The 19,736-nt window shown below is 36.8% G+C and overlaps 2 protein-coding genes across 2 annotated transcripts; one reads left to right on the forward strand and one right to left on the reverse strand.

The window, feature by feature from the left end:
- Positions 1–846: 846 nt before the first annotated feature.
- Positions 847–3,408, reverse strand: LOC110709277. The gene is made up of 9 exons (XM_021887495.1): positions 3,127–3,408; positions 2,733–2,767; positions 2,600–2,641; positions 2,441–2,512; positions 2,279–2,356; positions 1,511–2,169; positions 1,275–1,423; positions 1,106–1,189; positions 847–1,012 (listed from the first exon to the last, which is right to left on the reverse strand). Exons 2-6 carry the CDS (start codon positions 2,757–2,759, stop codon positions 1,831–1,833), a joined length of 558 nt encoding a protein of 185 aa, XP_021743187.1. The 5' UTR covers positions 2,760–2,767; positions 3,127–3,408; the 3' UTR covers positions 847–1,012; positions 1,106–1,189; positions 1,275–1,423; positions 1,511–1,830.
- An 820-nt stretch (positions 3,409–4,228) lies between these two features.
- On the forward strand, positions 4,229–6,927 carry LOC110709234 (transcription factor TCP4-like). Its single transcript, XM_021887445.1, is given in 3 exon segments — positions 4,229–5,698; positions 5,701–6,497; positions 6,596–6,927. Coding segments are annotated over 2 exon segments (1,617 nt in total). The 5' UTR covers positions 4,229–4,831; the 3' UTR covers positions 6,451–6,497; positions 6,596–6,927.
- Positions 6,928–19,736: the final 12,809 nt, after the last annotated feature.

Raw genomic sequence — 19,736 nt, forward strand, 5'->3', positions numbered from 1 at the left:
TGTCAATGAAAATTGATGAAAAGAGATGAATGAAAAGGATTATTTGACTGTAGATGAATGTTAATTGGTGAATGATGAAGATAGTTGATGAAGACTTAAGAATAAAGAGAATTGGTGAATGATAGATGTAGATGATGAATGAAAACGGAGTTTTTGATACGATATTTATAGAGAAAATCATCCAAAAAAGATAATTTATCAAAACAGAGCCTGAAGATCGAAAACCAACCTTGGCGCCAGCCCTGGCTCATTGGCGCCAGGACCAGTGGCTAGCGTCAGGCGCCAATGGCTGGCGTCTGGCGCCAATCCTGATTCCAGGCGCCAAGGCCTGGGGTTGGACGCCAAATTGGATTTCAACGTGTTTTCAAAAATCCGATAAATTTCTCGTACTGGAAGATAAAATAATATAATTTCAGTCGAAAATGCTATTTGATCTTGATTAAAACTCTGAAGAATCCTAATTGAATTAAGAATGAAAAGAACCTTCTAGAATGTTCTAGAAGACTAAAACCATTCCTAATTGCATTAGGAATGATAAATCACATTAGGCCCTCCCCTAGATCATTGGGTCGTACTTAAAGCTCAAACCAGGCCCAGCTTAGTAAATCGGCCATAAATTCCTCAATATTCATCGGAATTGGACTTATAATATATCGTTGGAAAGGTCTTTGCAAGCCCCATCCAACTACACCACTATTGGACCCATATCATGGACCAACCAAACTGGATTGGCTATTTTCTTAAAATAAAGTTTTCAAAAACAGATAGAAGAGAAAAGAAATAAAACTTTCCGCAACACTAGACCTTTCCACACTTTCGTTTCATTCGATTTTGATTCGACGTGAAAGGCACTCATCACTAGGTTTGGTTTTAGGGAGACACAAATGGGTGTCTACACCTAGCAACACAGGCTTGATTATCAATTGGACTTGAACCATGACTCTCCGTCCCCTTTGGTAGCTCTCCTTCGTCTTGGCTTAGGTGATGGAATGAATATAGACAATTCATCAATCTGATGTAGAGGACCAAGGAACGAATGAAGTTAGATCAGTGATGAGGCTGAGGTTATAACAATAACATCGTAGTATGAAGAATCTTTAACAACCTGGGTATTACTATATGAGTCAGGAGGTCCATTGATATCCCTCGCGTCCAACGGGTGTCTTTCACCGTACGCGACATCCAACATCTGTAGGATGAATGAGAAACGAGGTTATAAGAAAAAACATATCATCCAAGCAGTAACAAAGCAGGAACAACTACATGAAACTCACTCCAGCAGCTCCAAAGTCACCGAAACAACCATGTCTATAAACACGATCCTGCCTAGCAGCTTTAGACATGGCGTTATTGCCCATACACTCACGCGCAGGAATGCACCCCAACGGATGGGATCAGCATTCAAACGGTCCAGATATAACACCTGCAACATCAATGTACTATCCAGTCATTCAGCCTACACAACAGTAAGTATGTTTTAAGTATTTTTACCATAATACAATGTACACACCACGATGAATAACAGAAAACCACCGCTTTCGGCAGCGTGTCCTTCCTGGCAAAGGAAATAAATTTGGATATAACAAGCCCACACCAATCATATTCAGCACAATCCTTTGCACAAGCCAGAGCAGGCAACATATCAGGTGAAATTCTTGGAGATTGCGTAGGACAGAGAACCATGTGCAGCGAAAGGAGGAGAAACAATGTCTTAAATTCAACTTCATCCTTATCTTCCCAATCACCTTCCAATCTATCCATTACTGCAGAGTTAACTAGAATTCCTGTCACATTATAAACACGGCCTTTAGTGCATTTTGTCTCCCATGACTAGCCATACTTCCTTAACAATTCCTCAACATCACCCTTCACATGGTCATTCATTCTGCTCTTCGAAGGAACAGCCTTGCCACCATTTGGAATGCCAAAAATCCAATACACTTGGTTCTGTGACAATTTGAACTCTGTTCCATCAAGGCATATTAACATTTTCTTAATAGGATCAATTCGACTAAGCAACCAATACACCAATTGCCTTGGAAGATGCATGCCTGAATCTAGAAATAATAATCCCCCAAACCCCATTTCACCCACCCACTTCTTCCGTCTGTCATCAAACTTTTGGCAGATTCTACCAAAAGACTCGATACGACATGTCAAATTCGGTGCCTATGTAACACAACAACAGGTGAAGTATCTCAGTAACATATTGCAACCAATTCGTTCATCACAAGGCACTAATACCATAAAATTTGGATTTGGAGCATATGGAGCATACCTTTGTCCGACTAGAAGAGTGATATTTCAACACTTCACCTTTTGCTTTGACCTGACCTCCCACACTCAGTCGGTTGTCCTACATATACCATTTTTCACAATTAGATGCTCAGGTGATCTAGGGAAACACAGAAATACATCTGGAATACCGTAAATTACTTACCTTAAAGATCGTAGAATGCAGTTGTACAAATTTTGGGCCCTTTGTAGTATCACCAAACATTGAACTTCCACTCTAAAAACGAGCATATATTTCAAACAATAAATAAAACCTCATAAAAGTTGAAATTTCAGCCCTGATGCAGTTAAAAATCAATCATACCTTCTCTTCAACTGTTTGTTGTGAACTCCTAACACAATTTGCCTACATGTTATGACCACATCATTGACATTAGATAAACATTCCCTTAAACACCCAGTGATCAATTATGTTTGAGTAAGTTCAAAGCTAATACCTTGGACTGCTTTCTCGTTTTTGTCATTTATCAACCTAAAATAAGATATGTTAAACATACGCATCATAATTGGTGCTAAAATAACAGCAATGCCTCCCAATTCAGATCTTTAGAACTCCTAATCGAGCACTAACGCATCCAATTAAATCCCAATTACAAATACATGCAGTGATTATGATTCAAATGTTACTCAAGTTTACTCAAGTCAATCAAAGTAGAAATTCGGTTGTTAGATATGCGATTCAAATAACAATAATTTCAGTACTTCATAATCGAATCAAATAACATGAATTTCAGAACATTCAACCGTCCGTGTAATTCAGGAAATTCAAAAACATGCAACCGTAGTATCGAATTCAGGCAATTCAACAACAAAGCTATGTCAAAAGCTTACCTGTAAAGAAGGAGTCACATTCAATAGCTTAGCCCGAGTTTATTTACCGCCTATTAACTATGTAACGAAGCTGCAACAATCCCGACAATACCGACTGATTGAACTTTGCTCGTACTGAAATTCGATACTACCCCCAAATTTACAAAATGAAACCCTAAAACTCTAATTGAAATTCAATTGAAATTAATAGAGTTAATCCCTTTTATTTTTGTTTTTTGAGTTTTTTTTTTTCAAAAAAGATTAAGTTCAAAATTAATTCGACAGAGTAACATTAATGCATGAGAGAGGTATAGACGTAGGAAACTCCAGTTAACCATGGTTAACTCACTTTTCACTAACGTCGTGTGTAGAAAGTTAAAAGCAAAGATACCCAGTCAAAGTTCAATTCCGGATATACCCCTATTTCGGTTGCTCAATTTGACGAAACTGACCCTTGATAAATGTCTTTTGTTTATCTGGGAGATCAACCTGGGCACGCTCATAAAATATAGTACTTTCTCCATTTTTTTTAGTTGCTATACTTTTATTTTCACGGTTTTCTATACAAAATTTTAAGAGTTGAGATATAGAGAGAAAAATAAGTGAGCCCATGTGGGTTGGAGAGAGATTAGAGAGAAAGAAATACAGTATAAAAAATAGAAAATGTTGTAACTAAAAAACAATTTCTAAAATAAGAAAGTGTAGCAACATAAAATAAATAAATAAAGGTAATACAATTCAATATTATCAAAATATATCTCTTGATTAATCTAATAATTTACTTGTAATACATACTCCCTCCGTTTTTAAATATTTGCTCCACTTTTCTTTTCCGGTCGTTTTTAAATACTTGCTTCATTTCCTTTTATAAAAAGCTTTTACAATATTTAATTCATTTCTCACACTTAGTGGACCCAACATAATACTCTCTCTCCTCCTATTCTTCCACTACTTTTTCTTTTTACAATTTTTTATTTTCTCAACTAGCCCACTACCTCCATATTTTATTATTTTTTCCAATTTCTCCTAAAACTCCACGCATGGAGAAATGGAGCAAGTATTTAAAAATAGAGAGAGTAATACTAACATTGTTTTACGTAGTATATGGAGTTACTCGTATAATGATACAGTAAAAGAATTATTATTACGAAAGTCAAACTGTTACACTTAAAAGATTGGAGGAGAGTCCAAAACCAAAAACTGAAAACCGACGGTGATACTGAACTAATCTAAAGGTAGTTCGGACCAACTTGACATCCCTCTCTCCCCCACAAACACACACTCTCTCTTTCTCTCTCCTGTTTTACTGTTCCATTACAATTCCCATCTTCCTCTCTTTCTTACTCTCCCCCCCAAAACTGTGAAACTAAATTCCACCCAAAAACCAAAAACAAAAACAAAAACCCTTTCATTTCTACCAAAGTTTCTCACTTTCTTCCCCTTTTTTCAAGGTACTTACTTTGAATCTTTGATTCATAGTCTCTGCTTCTTCTTCTTGCTTCTGCTGCTTCCTGGGTTTTAATTATCTGCCATTTTTCTGCAGATTTTGAAATGGGTTAGAGTTAAATTTTGGTGGGTATGCTTTGAATTTGTTGTTTATAAGTTGAGATTATTGGAAATGGTGGAATTGAATGGAAGGGGGTTTTGGGTTTTACAGCTGTTGGAAAGTATCCCCATTTCTGCTAAAACCACCATTAATTCCGCCATGAAAACCTCAGAAATGTAGATGAGGAGGAGAGAAAGAGAGGAAGAACAAACCCCAACACCTCCATTTCCACCAACAACAACAACGAATCACCAATTTCATCAGCAAGAACATCCACCACCCTTTAATAACCAGCAATTCTACTTGCAGCAATCTCAAGTTAGAGAGGTTTATTCTCAGCTGGAACCCCAGAATTTGGTACCCATTTCACCACCCCATCAACCCATTAAGAAACGCTCTTATATTCCGTCTTCTTCGCCTTCGGCTGCTGTTGGCACACAACATGTTCGACAAAAGGCCGCAATGGGAGATTCTTCATTTGAGCAGCAGCAGCAACAACAGCAGCAGCAGCAGGTTTCCACTAGGTCAGCACTGAGAAAGGCTGGTATAGGGGAGATAGTTGAGGTTCAAGGGGGTCACATTGTTCGAGCCACGGGGCGAAAGGACCGGCATAGCAAGGTCTGTACTGCTAAAGGACCGAGAGACCGGAGAGTTCGGCTCTCAGCTCATACTGCTATACAGTTCTATGATGTTCAGGACAGGCTTGGGTATGACCGTCCTAGTAAGGCTGTTGATTGGTTGATTAACAAGGCTAAGACTGCCATTGATGAGCTTGATCAATTGCCTGCTTGGAGTCCTACTAATATGAATGTTTTAAGCTCGAATAGGCGGCGTGGTAAGAGCTCTGCAGGAGATGGGGTGGTGGAATTAGCTGAGGAGAAGGATGCAGGAAGTGCAGAGGGGATGTATGGTGGTGAGGAACAACAACAGTTATACAACAATGCTAATTGTTCAAATTCTAGTTTGTTACCGCCTTCATTGGATTCTGATGCCATTGCTGATACTATCAAGTCTTTCTTTCCTATGGGTGGGGCAATGCAGGGCACCCACAAACGAGTTCGGCATCAGCGTCTCCGATGCAGTTTCAGGATTATTCTCATGGTGGTTTGATGCAAAGGAGTGGTGGTGGTAATGATGGTGGTGGTAGTAGTAGTAGGCAGAGTCAAGACTTAAAATTGTCTTTGCAGTCATTTCAGGATCCTATACTAATGCACCCACATTCACATCACCACAGCGCTGCTGCTGCTCATGCTCATGATGAGCAGCAGCATACATTGTTCCCAGGAGCTGTCCCAATTGGGTTTGAAAACTCGAATACGGGTTGGGCTGATAGCCAACATCAATCAAACCCGGAATTGGGACGGCTCCATAGGCTGATGCTTGGCTGGAACACCCAGCACACCGGTACCGAGCACCACAATCTCGGTACCAGTAGTGGCAGTGGCAGTGGCAGTGGCGGGGGCGGATTTATCTTTAATCAGCCCCCACCATTGTTGCATCCATTGTTTGGTGGTGGCCAGCACAGCCAATTTTATACTCAGAGGGGACCCCTTCAGTCCAGTAACACACCTTCTATCCGCGCATGGATTAGTGACCCATCTTTTTCAATTGCTAGCTCAAGTGAACATCACAATCAACATCATCAAGCTATTGCAGTCCACCCACAAGCTTTATCAGGCCTTGGTTTTACTTCAGGTGGGTTTCCTGGGTTCCACATTCCTGCTCGGATTCAGGGTGAGGAGGAACACGACGGTGATCCTAATAGGCCGTCCTCTGCTTCCTCCGGTTCTCGCCATTGATTTAAGAAACTTTGAACACTCCCCTTAACCTGTTTCAGTCTCTAAAGGTGATACTTCCATTACACAACTTTTTTTAATCTTTCTGCATTTCTGATTAAATTATGGGTTACATTATTTATTTTTTCAAGCTGTTTTGGTCTTACAGGGAATTATATGATTACATATGTTTCACAAACCAACTGAGAGATTATGATGAAGACAAGAATTCAAAAGAAAGAATGGGGGAGTTTTCAGTTACTTTGAATTCAATGGCTTTAAATATTCGGGAAGATTAAATCTGAGAGAAATAATTTCAGGTTTTTTCTTTTTCGTAAAGTTAAATTTCTTATCAATTAGTTACTATGCTATTGTTGCTTTTATGTTCAAGCTCTCAATTATGTTTTGGTGAGCTTGTTGAGCTCAACTTTGCTGAAACTCTGCTGTATTTGCGAGTATTTTGCTTTATGCTACTATATGATGCCTTCCTTTTATGTGCCGCTTTATGACTTTCCATCTTTAAATTTCTATTGCTTTTCATGCATTCCTGTTCAAAATTATTACTGGTACAATAGATGCTGTCTTAAAATGTGCAATATCAAATGAATCTCGTTACGTACTAAATCTGAGAGGTTGCTTTCTCAATTTCCATTGAAAGAGGCACATACAAAGGTTGGGGCCTTGAGTATGCTCTACATATTCAAGGAGTCAATCTTTCATGTGATTGAAAGAGATTTACTTTGCCATTGTCTTTGTTGCTTTACTGCCCTCATAGAAGGACTTGTCATACTTCAACCAGCTTCCCCATAACGAACATAAAAAGAATCGAAAGAGTAGTTGATCTTTTACATCTGTCGTTGCCTGTATTTTTCCCAGCTCATGAGCATTGTAAGTCCCTTTTGAGAATGGTAACAATATGTAGCTAGTTACTCCATCTTTTTTTTTGCTTCCACCACCTCTTTTTTTGTTTTCACTGCTAGGAAAAATTTAGAAAGTTTCTTCATTTTGTACAAAATTCTGATTCTGTAGTAACATTTACCACCTTTGCTTTATCGCCTCTTTAGTATATAAACAACTCATAAATGAGGTAGGGCCATGCATTTCATATTTCCATCTAAGCAAAGGCAAATGCAAGTGGAAGTGGGGTACTAGAAACAAATTTGTAAATGCTGCATTGAGTTCACTCAAATGCTTCTCAACTGTACTCTGGTACTCGTATCAAACATGGGTATGTATCTAAGTATAAAATATGGTTAATTTTGGAAAAAGTGTTTTTGGTATTAAAGGTAAGATGAAGAGTCGGAGTAACGTAGCTTCTCAAGAACTCATTTCAAACCCTAGCCGTTCGATGGAAAATTCATCAACCTAATAATTGTTTCCTCAAGTTTGATAACCTTTCGAAATTAGAAAGTTGGATTTGTGCCCCTATTCCTTGATGCTATTGTTTGTTGGGTCAGGTGGGTTGGAGGAAGAATCTAGTCTAAGATTGTACAAAAATTGACTATATAATTTGCTGGCATAGAAGAGTCTGAGCACACCTACAGAAACAAGATAACATGAAAGATGAAATGTAACGAGATGAACACAATGACACATTGCTCTATAAGACTATAATAAAGAACAAACTAGATGGGGTACCAATATTGCATGATGCTTCTTATGGTCCCCCTACCCTGTGATGTCAATGTCTAGTAATTTTTTTTATTTTTTTTTATTTTTTATGTCTAGCTGGAAACTTTTTAACATCCTTTTCTTTCTTTCATTTATTTTAATTGTCTTTTTTTTTTTTTCCCCTACTTTCTTTCAAAAAAAACTTAAATTCAAAAAATGAATTAAAAATACAATAAATCTCTTGGGTTCATATTGGGATGGGGACACATACTAGATGGTTGTTGGTACTTATTTATGGTTGGTTGATGGCTACAACTCAGGAGGCAGAACAGACTATAAATTTTTTCTGAGCAATTATTCATCTTAATATATTTATATCATATCTTTTATATTATTAGTTTTTTCATATTTTAAAATTTAAATACTGTATAAGAAGATACCTTCAAATTATTTGAGTTTGTGAGGTGGACAGTTGAGAAGAACCTTTCAGAAATTTTACAAATTCATCAGTACAAAAATGATGGATATTATTAGTTTTTTTCATATTTTAAAATTTAAATACTGTATAAGAAGATACCTTCAAATTATTTGAGTTTGTGAGGTGGACAGTTGAGAAGAACCTTTCAGAAATTTTACAAATTCATCAGTACAAAAATGATGGGAGGTTCATATGTTTTCATTTTCAAGAGGGAAAATTACATTTGTATAATTCCAGGATATTATTGAAGAAAGTAGTGATTTAATATCTTTTGTAGGGTTATTGATAGGGCCCCTCTGCGAAATAATAATAATATTACATGTGGGGTTTAGTAGTTTGATTGCTGGTGAGTTGGATAGTACATGATGTTTTTTCTCTTAACATTGATTGAAGTTAGATAAGGGTATCAAATTGTTCTAATATGAGAGAGCATTTGCTGTCATACAACTTGCTATTTTTAAATAACTTCATATTCATCTGTTTTATTTTAGCTATAAAGTTGGATTTGAATCTATATTTTTGGCTCCTATGGAGCCTTGATGATTTTAAATCTGTCGGGTTTTATAGCGAGGTCTTAGATACAGCTAAAGCTAAACTTGAGTTTATGTGTGTATTGGGCTGGTTTAGTGTGAGAAAAGGATGTCAATATTTGATGTAGGCTGTAATTGGTGACTTGTTGTGGCCAAAAAAAAAAAAAAAAAAAAAAAACCCAAGGGGCTGAATGTTGGGAAAGTAAAATCTTCCCAAACCTGCCCAAAATATGCTAAACTAGTTGATATCCACCTTGATTTAAGTTAATTAAGTTCAAGATTTATAATTTAATCAGATTCAACTGTACATTATTGAGTTATGAATAATGTTCTGGGATCCTGAGGAGCTCAAGTGGTAAGACATGTGCAGACAATTCCCTGTACTTTTGGATTATTTTTGAATTTGGAAAGAAAATTTAGGTTTGATATCTAGCTTAGGTCCAACCGAACACTTCTTTGTCAATGATTGTCGAGAAATGCTGATTGCTAGATTCAGATACGGTACATTTGGATTTTAAGGTCAGAAGGGGGGTTTGGAACTGAGGAATCTGAACAAGGCTCCCTCAGCCTTTGATCACATTCCGAAATGTATAGTTGGCTTATGATTATTGTCTAATTGATACCAGGGCCTCACAGTCTGTCCTCTTTAGTTGGGGCAGGTTACATTTGGCAGGCAACAAATTTGGCAATGACATACTCAAATGTCCCTCCCTCTCTGGTCCAACATACTATATTAGTCCCAATGTTTGAAATTAACTTTTCTGGTGAAGTAGAGGCTGTAGCAGTAGAACCAACAGTGTCTGGTTCAAGTGAAGTTGGCCTTATCATTGAGAATTTTAGGACATTGTTAAAATTAGAAATGATAAGTGAGCTGGGTTGACCCAACCCTATAGGTCTAAACTTGTGCTAAAACGAACTTAAGCTAGCTTGTGGACCTCCCAGGCCCGAGCCAAACCACCAAACAAGTCAGTTCAAGCAATTTGTGGGTATAAGGAATCTCAGACTTTGCTCTAGCAAGCCAAAGGGCTCTTCCACTAAAATACACCAATGAAGTGCAGTGTGGCTTGGACAAGCCGGGGCCAACAGTACCACTCTGGCTCACCTGCTCTTTTGGTCAGGTCCTGTTTCCTATCAATGACCTAGTAGTGAACCGTCCCTAGTGGTCCAGTAAAACCTGCACAATGAGCATGTGTAAGTAGCCTAGGCTTGTTGTCGATTGTCGTTTTAGTTCAGGTTTTTTGGCAAAATTGTTACAAAACACAAGCTAAGGTATCTCTTTGGGAAAACAATAAGAAGATAGACATGATATACATTCAAGCGTAGGGGTAGGGCTTCGCGTACGGACTTTATTCGACTTTTGTTTAGTGAGTCGATTCTGTTGTGGATGAATGCGTTGAAATACTTTAGGCGTCCCGTTACCTCGCCTTGGCGGCTGCCCTGCATTTAGAAGCGTTCTTTTCATTCATCTATCCAGAATAATGGCATCACATCTGCGAGTATGGCAACGGATTTGGAGATATAAATTGACAGTCTTTTGTATTGTTTTGCCCATCATTTTTTCTTTGTCATATTTACATTTTCTACATAAATCATGTTATAGTTGCAAGTCAACCACTAACAAGAAGCATAATATCTTCATAGCAAATCATGAACTTACTTCAATAAAGACGTGGGGGACAAATTTTGAGGAATATTCAAACTTCCATAATTCAGTTGAATTATGAACATGTGAAAAAGAGTTTAATATGATGTTTGAGATGTTCTGTGATTAGTTATTTCAAACTTCCATAATTCAGTTTTATTAGAAATAATATAAAGTTTAGGCTAGTAATTTGATCATGAAAATAAGTTTACATAGAAAGAGGGTCAATTAGTTCATAAAAGTTAATTTTAACACTGAAGTAAGTTCTATATTTCTAATGTCATTTTACAATATAAGTTTTTCTTCATAATTGCATTAAATTAAGGTAAGACTGTAAGATTTATTTAGATAAAAAGAATAAATCTACGATACTTATTTATATTTCTTATCGATAAGGCAAATTTGTAAAAAAAAAACCTTTTAAAGCATTATTTTGCGAAAAAAAACCTTTTAAAAGCTTTGTGGCAAAAAAAAACCCGATTTTTAACATTTTAGCAAAAGAAAACCCGAATATGAAATTTTTTGTTGAAAACAACCTACACATATTCTTAGCTGCACGCTCATGCACCTAGAAATAGGTGTAACAATAGCACAATATGAACATTACCTTTTGAGAAAGTGAACATTAGCTTTCTTCTCCTCTATTTTTCTCCTTCGTTTTTTATTTTCTCTCTCCTCTGCTTCCCCCTCCCCCTTTTTTTTACACTTTTTTGATTGAATTTGTTTCTTACAACATGAAAGTAGTTATTAAGTATGAATTTTTTTTTTTTGTGAATTTCGATTTTGTGCTTTAATTTCGATTGATTAAGGTTTATATGAATCTTTGAATTCACAAATTATACTCTGTTTTTTCTCCTTCCTTCTTTAATTCCTTTTTCCTCTGTTTTTTTTTTTTCTATTTTTCTCGTTTTGTTTTGATTTAACGACTGAATCTGTTCCTTACAATATGGAATTGGTTGTTTATCTGATTTTTTGAATTCATATGAATTGATTTTTTTTTTTAGCTTTGATCATATGTGTTTCATCTGATTTTCTGCATTTTTTTTTATCAATGGACATAATCATGCAAAATATGAACATATGCATAGGTTCTTCAAATATGCGTAAAAATTATGAACATATGCTATTAAGAAAGAGAACATATGTATAAACAGACTTAATGAGAATATTTATGAATAATAAATATTTACTATGAATATTTACATTATGAACATATAAAATATTATTATGAATATAAGGCATTTAATTATGAACATAAAAAATTGAAGAAATAAAAAATAAATATGATTATGAAAAATATGCATCATAAGTATTCAAAATATGAACATATGCATTCAAAATATGAACATATGCATTGGTTCATTTTTTAATGCGTATGAACATAATTAAGCATTTTAGAAGGTGAACATATACATGAGAAATATGAACATATGGATTTAGAAAGTGAATATATACATTTCAGAAAGTTTACAAAAGGATTTAGTATATGAACATAAGAATTCAAAATATGAACATATGCATTTCTAAATGTGAACATAAGGTATCCGTTTGATTTCACTAATTTTTTTTACAATTCCAATAAAAAATTTCGAACAATAGAGTATCGAACAATATTCAAACAAAATTAAGTGATAATCATATAAATTCAAACAAAATTAAATGAAATTTACATAAAATTGCCTTTTTTTTTTTAGGGAGGATCATTTTGAATTTGCATCTCTTCTCTAATGTCCATTGATGTTTTTGCAGTTTTTTAGTGAGATAAAATGAAATAGAGGAGAGAGGAGAGAGAAAATCATATAGAAGAAGAGTTTTGAGTTTGGAAGTGACGTTACATTTATTGGGTGTGGGTGGATGTATTGCAGTTTTCATGCTTTTTAGTTTTAGGGTTTTTCTTAATTGGGTTGTGTGTAATTGGGCTTTTGGGCTGTGTTGTTACACCCATCTAAGGTGCACAAGGGTGCACCTTAGACTAATTGAACAACCTAATGCCTCTAATTTACTTAATTAAGCTCTAATTTCTTATAATTATCCTCTAATTCTCACTTAATCATTAATAATGGGAAGTTTTCTTTGGTAACACCAAAGTTTTTAATTTTCTCTGTGGTGAATTGCAAAAAAAACTTATTATCATTGGTAACATCAAATTATTGTACTTGAGTTGCTTATAACATTAATGATTAAATTTTAACTATAGTTAGAGCTGTTGGGTTAGTTTTTTAATTATTACATAATTAAATAGTTTTAAAAAATATTATTTAAAAAAAAAACAAACCTTCTGACTTCTCCCTCCCAGCCCCACTCCTCCCCCTGCCGGCACTAAGTACCCCCACCCCCTGCCTGAGACACTCCCACCTGCGACTCCTATCCTCTATCTTCTACTCATTCCTCCTTATCAACGGCCACCCATCCCTAGCCGACACCCAACCCCTTCCCCGTCGAACATCCAGTCTCCCGGCGTCCTGCGGAAACCCTTCCCTGCTGTCTCTCCTTAACCTCCTTTTTCGCACCTCACCGCCATCGAAAATCACAAAAAAATTGAACTAAATTTGCGAATTTCAGGTAATTGTACCCTAATTCCTCATAATTGAACCAAAGATTATGTGAATTACAAGTTATTGGAATTAATTTGACGTTTGGGGGTTTAGGGTTTGGGTCGGGGTTCATCATTTCAGGAAAGGGGTGGTTGGGGGCTGGGAATGTCCAGGGTAGGGGAAAGGGGAGTGGGATGGAGTCGGCAGCAGGGGAGGAGGGTCGTGCGCCGGCCAAAGGGGTTGGGCGCCAGTCGGGGGGGACGCCGGTGGTGGAAGGCATGGTGAGGAAGGGTTTTTTTTTTTTTTTTTTTTAACAAAAAAATATTTCTAAAATAATATATTTAATTGTTAAAAGTACATAAACTAACCATGGTTAAAGATTTTAATCAAAATTGTAATTATCTTTGGTAGACAATAATATGAGGTTTCCAATGATAATAAGTTTTTTTTGTAATTCACCACTGAGAAAATTAAAAACTTTGGTGTTACCATAGAGAATTTCCCTTTATTAATTAACTTAATTTATAATTAAAAAAATCCCAAAAACGACCACCCCCACCATAACCAGCCACTCCCTCCTTTTCCCCCTCCCATGGCAGCAGCCCCCTCACCCCAATCGAGCCGCCGCCTTGAACCCCCAACTCTCAGCGACCCACCTCGATCGCTAGTCAGTCGATCTTCCTACCTTTCTTACTTACCCCATTGCAACCTTCCCTTCTCCCTAAACCCTAATACCGAGCAATTAATGGGTGTTTCCTGTGAGGTGGCATGCTTCTTCTCCCTCTTCCTTTTCTCTCCTTGACTCACTCTCTCTCTTTCCCTCTTTCTCGTCGACCCTGTTGCATAGTCGAACTCTCTGAGGATCGATCTTCCGTCACACGATGTTGATCTTCTCATCGCTGTCTAAGGGGGAAGGTGAATGGTCGGGGTTAGGGTTTGGGGGAAAAGGAGGGTTGCAGCGGGGGTAAGGGGGAAAAGGATAGAGGTCAGCCGACGCTTTAGGGCGGTGGCTCAATTGGGGGGAGGGGGGCTGCTACCAGGGTGGCTGGCTGGTGGAGTGGTTTTAGGGATGGTGGTTTTTATTTTTATTTATAAAATAATTTAATTATAAAATGGCTAAGTGAAAATTTTAGGGTAATTAGGAAAAAAAATTAGAGATAATTTTGGGTTTTCTTTTACGAAAAAACTTTTAAAAGGTTTTTTTTTTTTTTTTTTTTTTCAAATTTGCCTATAGATAATATGTGGGGTCTTGTTCTCCTCACTTTATCCGTTAACTTAGTTATAGACTTCTATTAAAAATTGTTTATAGAAATGGATGGATGTTATAGTACAAACGGTAGATAAGTTGGGCAAGTTAACGAATTTTGAATTGGTTCACGATGATGTGGTCTACGCCATTGTGTTGTTGCGTTATGGTGTTGCCCCTTCTATGTGCCATTGCCACAATTGTAGTTGTCAATTGGAATTGAAGCCTGCTTTTATGCTTTATGTTGATTTAGGAATGACAATTTAATCAATCTGACCCAATTAGAAGGAAAAAATCTGACCCGAAATCGTTTAAAAATTGTTCGAGTCCGAATTCGATAAAATAGATTCGAATTCGAATAGGAGATGGATCGAACTTGGACATTTCACAAAGTCTGACTGAGGTCGAGTATAATGAACATGAATATGAATTAAAATGAACATGGATATCCAATTTTATATGTTCATATTTTATGATGAAATGTTCACTTTATATGCACTAATTATTCATTTTATATTACAAAATCTTTTTGAATTATTCGAGTATGGCAAACTTCTTTGAAAAATTGATGTGCATTATATGATAATGTTGTGTTCATATTTAAAATTTCAACTAGCCTTTTGGCCCGTGCACGGTTGTTTATAGATATACAATACAAGTTTTTTATTTTTAATAATATGGTTTTATTGAAAATGAATAGTCAAATGAGAAGAAGAGATGAAAATTAAATGTAATTTTGGAAGATATTAATTTGGGGGAAGTGAACCAAACAACATTTACACATGTATTAAATTATAATAGTTTTTATTTTATTTTACTACGTATTTTTTTTTAATATTTTATAATATGAGAAAGGGGATTTAAAAAAGAAAGGTTAAATGAAGTGACATGTGGCATTGTTGAAAAATAAAGTATACATGTGGCTTGATGGTTTATGTGTTTATATTCAAAGTATGGAAATTGATTTTGGCATACCCTTTATTGATTTTGGCACACCCCTATATGAGAAGAACATAGAAAACTGTGCTCTCACATAGGGGTGTGCCAAAATCATTTTTCTCAAAGTATAGAATGGTATAGATGTTCATTTTTAAATCATAAATGTTCAAATTCGAGGAGTGCCATGTTCATATTTATTGATGTTTATTATAAATAATGTAATAATTATATTTAAAATTTCAATGTCTATTTTAAAAATTTATATGATGAAATTTTAATAGTGTAAAATTCGTATTTTAAATTATAATGTTCATTTTAACACTACTAGAAAATAGGTCATTTCCGACGGAAAAATTCCGTCGGAAACACCTTGAAATCCGTTAGAAAATACGTTTTCGATGGAAATTCTGTCGGAACTGGTCGTTGGAAAAAGGTTTGTAGGAAAAACTACCTTTTCCGTCGGAAACACTTTTCCGACGGATTTTTCCTTGAAAGGGGTTTTTCGGTACGAGAAAAATCCGTTGTAAATTTCCGACGGAATTTCCATCAAAAAATTCTCTTACGACATTAAGAAAAATACCCAACTGCCTGAAGCCCTAGAAAACCCAGCAACCCACCCTAACCGAACCAAACCCACCACCTTAACCCACCCCACTTAACCCTAACCAACCCAAATCCATATCTACCACCCAAACCAAACCTAGATATACAATTCTAACCAAACAACCACCCAAAAATTAACAAAAAAAAAAAAAATATCGCAACCACATCCACAACTGCCGAAAACCACCAATACAACCAATTTTTTTTTTTCGGAAATTTCACCATATACCACTGAGTTTAAGCTTAATTCACAGTATACCACCAAAAACTTTCTAATACACCATATAACCTTCAGTTTTATGGAAATGTCACAACATGCCATTAATGACCAACGGAGGTTAACACCATTAGTCATTAAGGTTAATAATTCCACGTGGCACTCAATAATTGGTCCAAATAAAAAAAGTTAAAAAAAAAAACAAAAATATGTAAAAAAAAATGAAAAAAACTCTCCACCCACCACCCACCCCCAAGCCACCGCGAAATCCTAACCCTTACCCTAGGCCCACCTAAAACCGGCCGGCCGCCACCCTAAACCCCCGAAATCGGCTGGCCGAAACCCCCTAATACAAACAACCACCCTGCTGATCTAAGTCCAACTTCGAAATCACCCCTTAACCCAAATCCTACCCCCGAAACCACCATAACCACCACCCTTAAAACACCAGCCAGCTTTGAAAAACCCCTCTAACCTTCGCAAATCACCGAAAACCTCCATCCCAGCCCCGATTAACCCCTCTAACCTTCGCAAAACGGCCGAAAACCTCCATTCCATCCCCGATTATTCCCTCTAACCTTCACCACGAAACTTGCCGAAAACCACCACCACGAAACCCCAAAACACCAAAATCGAAACCCTAGATTTTTGTTTTAGGGTTTCGGCATACGTGGTGGTTCAATGGGGTGGAGATTGCATCGGGACAGGGCGTGTTCGTTCGCCGACGCGGGGGAGGGGGGTTTCGACGTCGTCCGGTGTTTAGGGGACAATTTTTTGAGGTAGGTAGGGGGGGTTTTTGAGGTGATTCAATGGGGTTTTCGAGGGAGGCACGACAGTTCAGGGGAAGGGGAGGAGCGCCGGCGGAGATCCTGGTCGGATTCCGCACCGGCGAGGGGGTTCGTTGGTGGTGGCTGGCAAGGGGTGTCGTTGGTGGTGGCTGGCTGGGGGAACGTTGGTGGTGGTAAGTTTTTTTCTTTTTTTTTTATTTTTGATTTTTTCAATAATTAATTAAATAATTATTTTAAAATTAAATTATTTAGAAGGGAACAAATCACAAGCTGTCACGTGGCATTATTAAACTTAATGATTAACGGTATTAACCTCCATTAGTCATTAATGGCATGTTGTGACATTTCCATAAAACTGAAGGTTATATGGTGTATTAGAAAGTTTTTGGTGGTACACGGTGAATTAAGCTTAAACTCAGTGGTATATGGTGAAATTTCCGTTTTTTTTTTTTTAAAAAAAAAACATTACATACCTTAACACAAAGTTGGATGTTAATTTCTCCTCGAATTTGGTTTAATACGACTAAATTCGACCATGAAACCTCTAGATCTAGAGATTACATGGTCGAATTTGACCGTATAAACCATTAATATGAATGAAATAGAGCATGAGCAATGGAAAAAGAGGAGAGGCGTGAGAAAGAGAACCATCGGTGCCGGGGCCGCCTTTAATAAAACTTTCTCGCGACAGATCTTCAGTTTGGAATGAAAGTAGGAGAAAATAGAGAAGACAAGAGAAGAGGAGAAGAGAGAGGAGATCCATGAGAAAGAAAAGTGAGGAAAGAAGAGGAAAAAGGAGAGGAGGAGAAAGAGAAGATGAGAGGAAGTGAGGAGATGAGAGAGAAGCAGAAGAGAGGCGGTGAGAGGAGTGAGAGAGAAATCAAAAATAAAAGGGGGAAAGGCGCCGTTTTAATTAGGGTTTTAGGGTTTTTTTAACCTTAAATCCCGACGGAAAGGATTTAAATTCCGTCGGTAAGTTCTGACTGAAAATTGTCAGAATTTAGATCCGTCGGAATATATAACATTTCCGACGGATTTTCCGTCAAAAGTAAAGAATTTTCTGACGGGTTACAATTCCGTCGAAAATTTCTGACGATTTTTGACTGAAATAAAATCCGTCGGAAATTTCGTACTTTCCGACGGATTTTAGTGGCCATCAGAACCGTTTTGTTGGAAATGACCTGTTTTCTTGTAGTGTAAAAACAAACAAGTTCAAATATAATTTATATACGAATAAAGATAAAATATATTGTTTAAAATATGTTCATTATAAATAAATGTATGTTCATTTTTAAACAAAGTATTGGGTGCGGGCACCCGTATCCAAATGTTTATGCGGGTAAGCTGATTTCTTTTCCCATCTCTTTCTCTCACCTTCTTCTCTTCCCTTCTATTTCTCTCTCCTTTGCTCCTCCTTTTTTCCGTTTAAAATTAAAATATAAAATTCACAATTGCATAAAACAATCATAATTAATCCAAGATGATATTCTATTGAATCGAAGTTGATTTGCTCGGTTATGGCGTAGGAGGAAGCGTCCTATGGTGGTGGGGGCGTTTGCTGATGGTGGAGGCGAGTGCGAATCGCCAGTGTTTTTTGTGGTTGGGCACTCCGCCTAGGTGTGAATTGCTCCGGCATGGATGCAGTAGGAAGAAGAGAGTGCAGTGGTGTGTGGTTGTGTTTGTGGTGGGTGGGCGCTGCGGCAGGAAGGAGAGAGATCAGAGTGCGGTGGTGCGTGGTCGTGTTGGTGGTGGGTGGGAGCTGTGGCAGGAAGGAGAGAGAGTGTGGTGGTGCCGTGGTGGTTGTGTTGATGGTGATATGATTAGAAGATAGAAAAAGAAATCTTGGGCTCTTGGCTGATATGTTTTGTGAATCTGCTAATAGGAGAGAGAAATAGAGAGAGGAAGAGTGGGAAAGAGGAGAGAGAATGAAATATTGTACCTGTATATATTTTGTACATCAGCTAATACAAGTAATATATCAACCAATTGATATTTTATACCAGTCAACCATTAAAGACATCAATAACAAAGTATCAGTTAACAAAAGGAATATATCAGCCAACAAAAGATACATATCATCCAACAAGAGGAGTAAATCAGCCAACAAAAGGAACATATCATCCAACAAATAAAGCGCATCAACCAACAAAAGGATGAAATCACAACAAGTAAGTCAACAAAATAAACATATTAGCCAACAAAATAAACTTGTAAGTCAACAAAATAAATAATTAAATGAATTTACAAAAACACCCTTACTCAAAACTTTATAACATCAATTACATACTTAAAACATAATTAATTAAAAACTTACCTCTCTCTTTTTTTTTTTGGTGAAGCCGAGGGGTAAGCCCTGTAGAATAGAAAGAAACTACCAAGCTAGCAAAAGAAAAGACAGAAACATAACAACATAAACGAAAGACAAAAGAAAAGAAAAATAATTAAAAAACCAATCAAACTCTACTACTATAGACTAACGTCCATGAGTCTTTCTTTCAGACCATCCTAGGCAATGCAACTTCAGTCAAAGTCCTTCAATAAAACGGCTCAAAGATCCTTTAGGATCGCTTCAAAAATAACCAGATTTCCTCCGAAGTAAGGCTAAAATTTGTCAACCAATTAGTTACTCTATTAGCCTCCTTGAAGCAATGACTGATCGTAACTACCCAATCACCTTTAACAATCAAGGATTTACAATTTCGGATATTATGAATATATGGAG

This window comes from Chenopodium quinoa, unplaced genomic scaffold, assembly GCF_001683475.1.
Source record: "Chenopodium quinoa cultivar QQ74 unplaced genomic scaffold, ASM168347v1, whole genome shotgun sequence".
Lineage (NCBI taxonomy): Eukaryota > Viridiplantae > Streptophyta > Magnoliopsida > Caryophyllales > Amaranthaceae > Chenopodium > Chenopodium quinoa.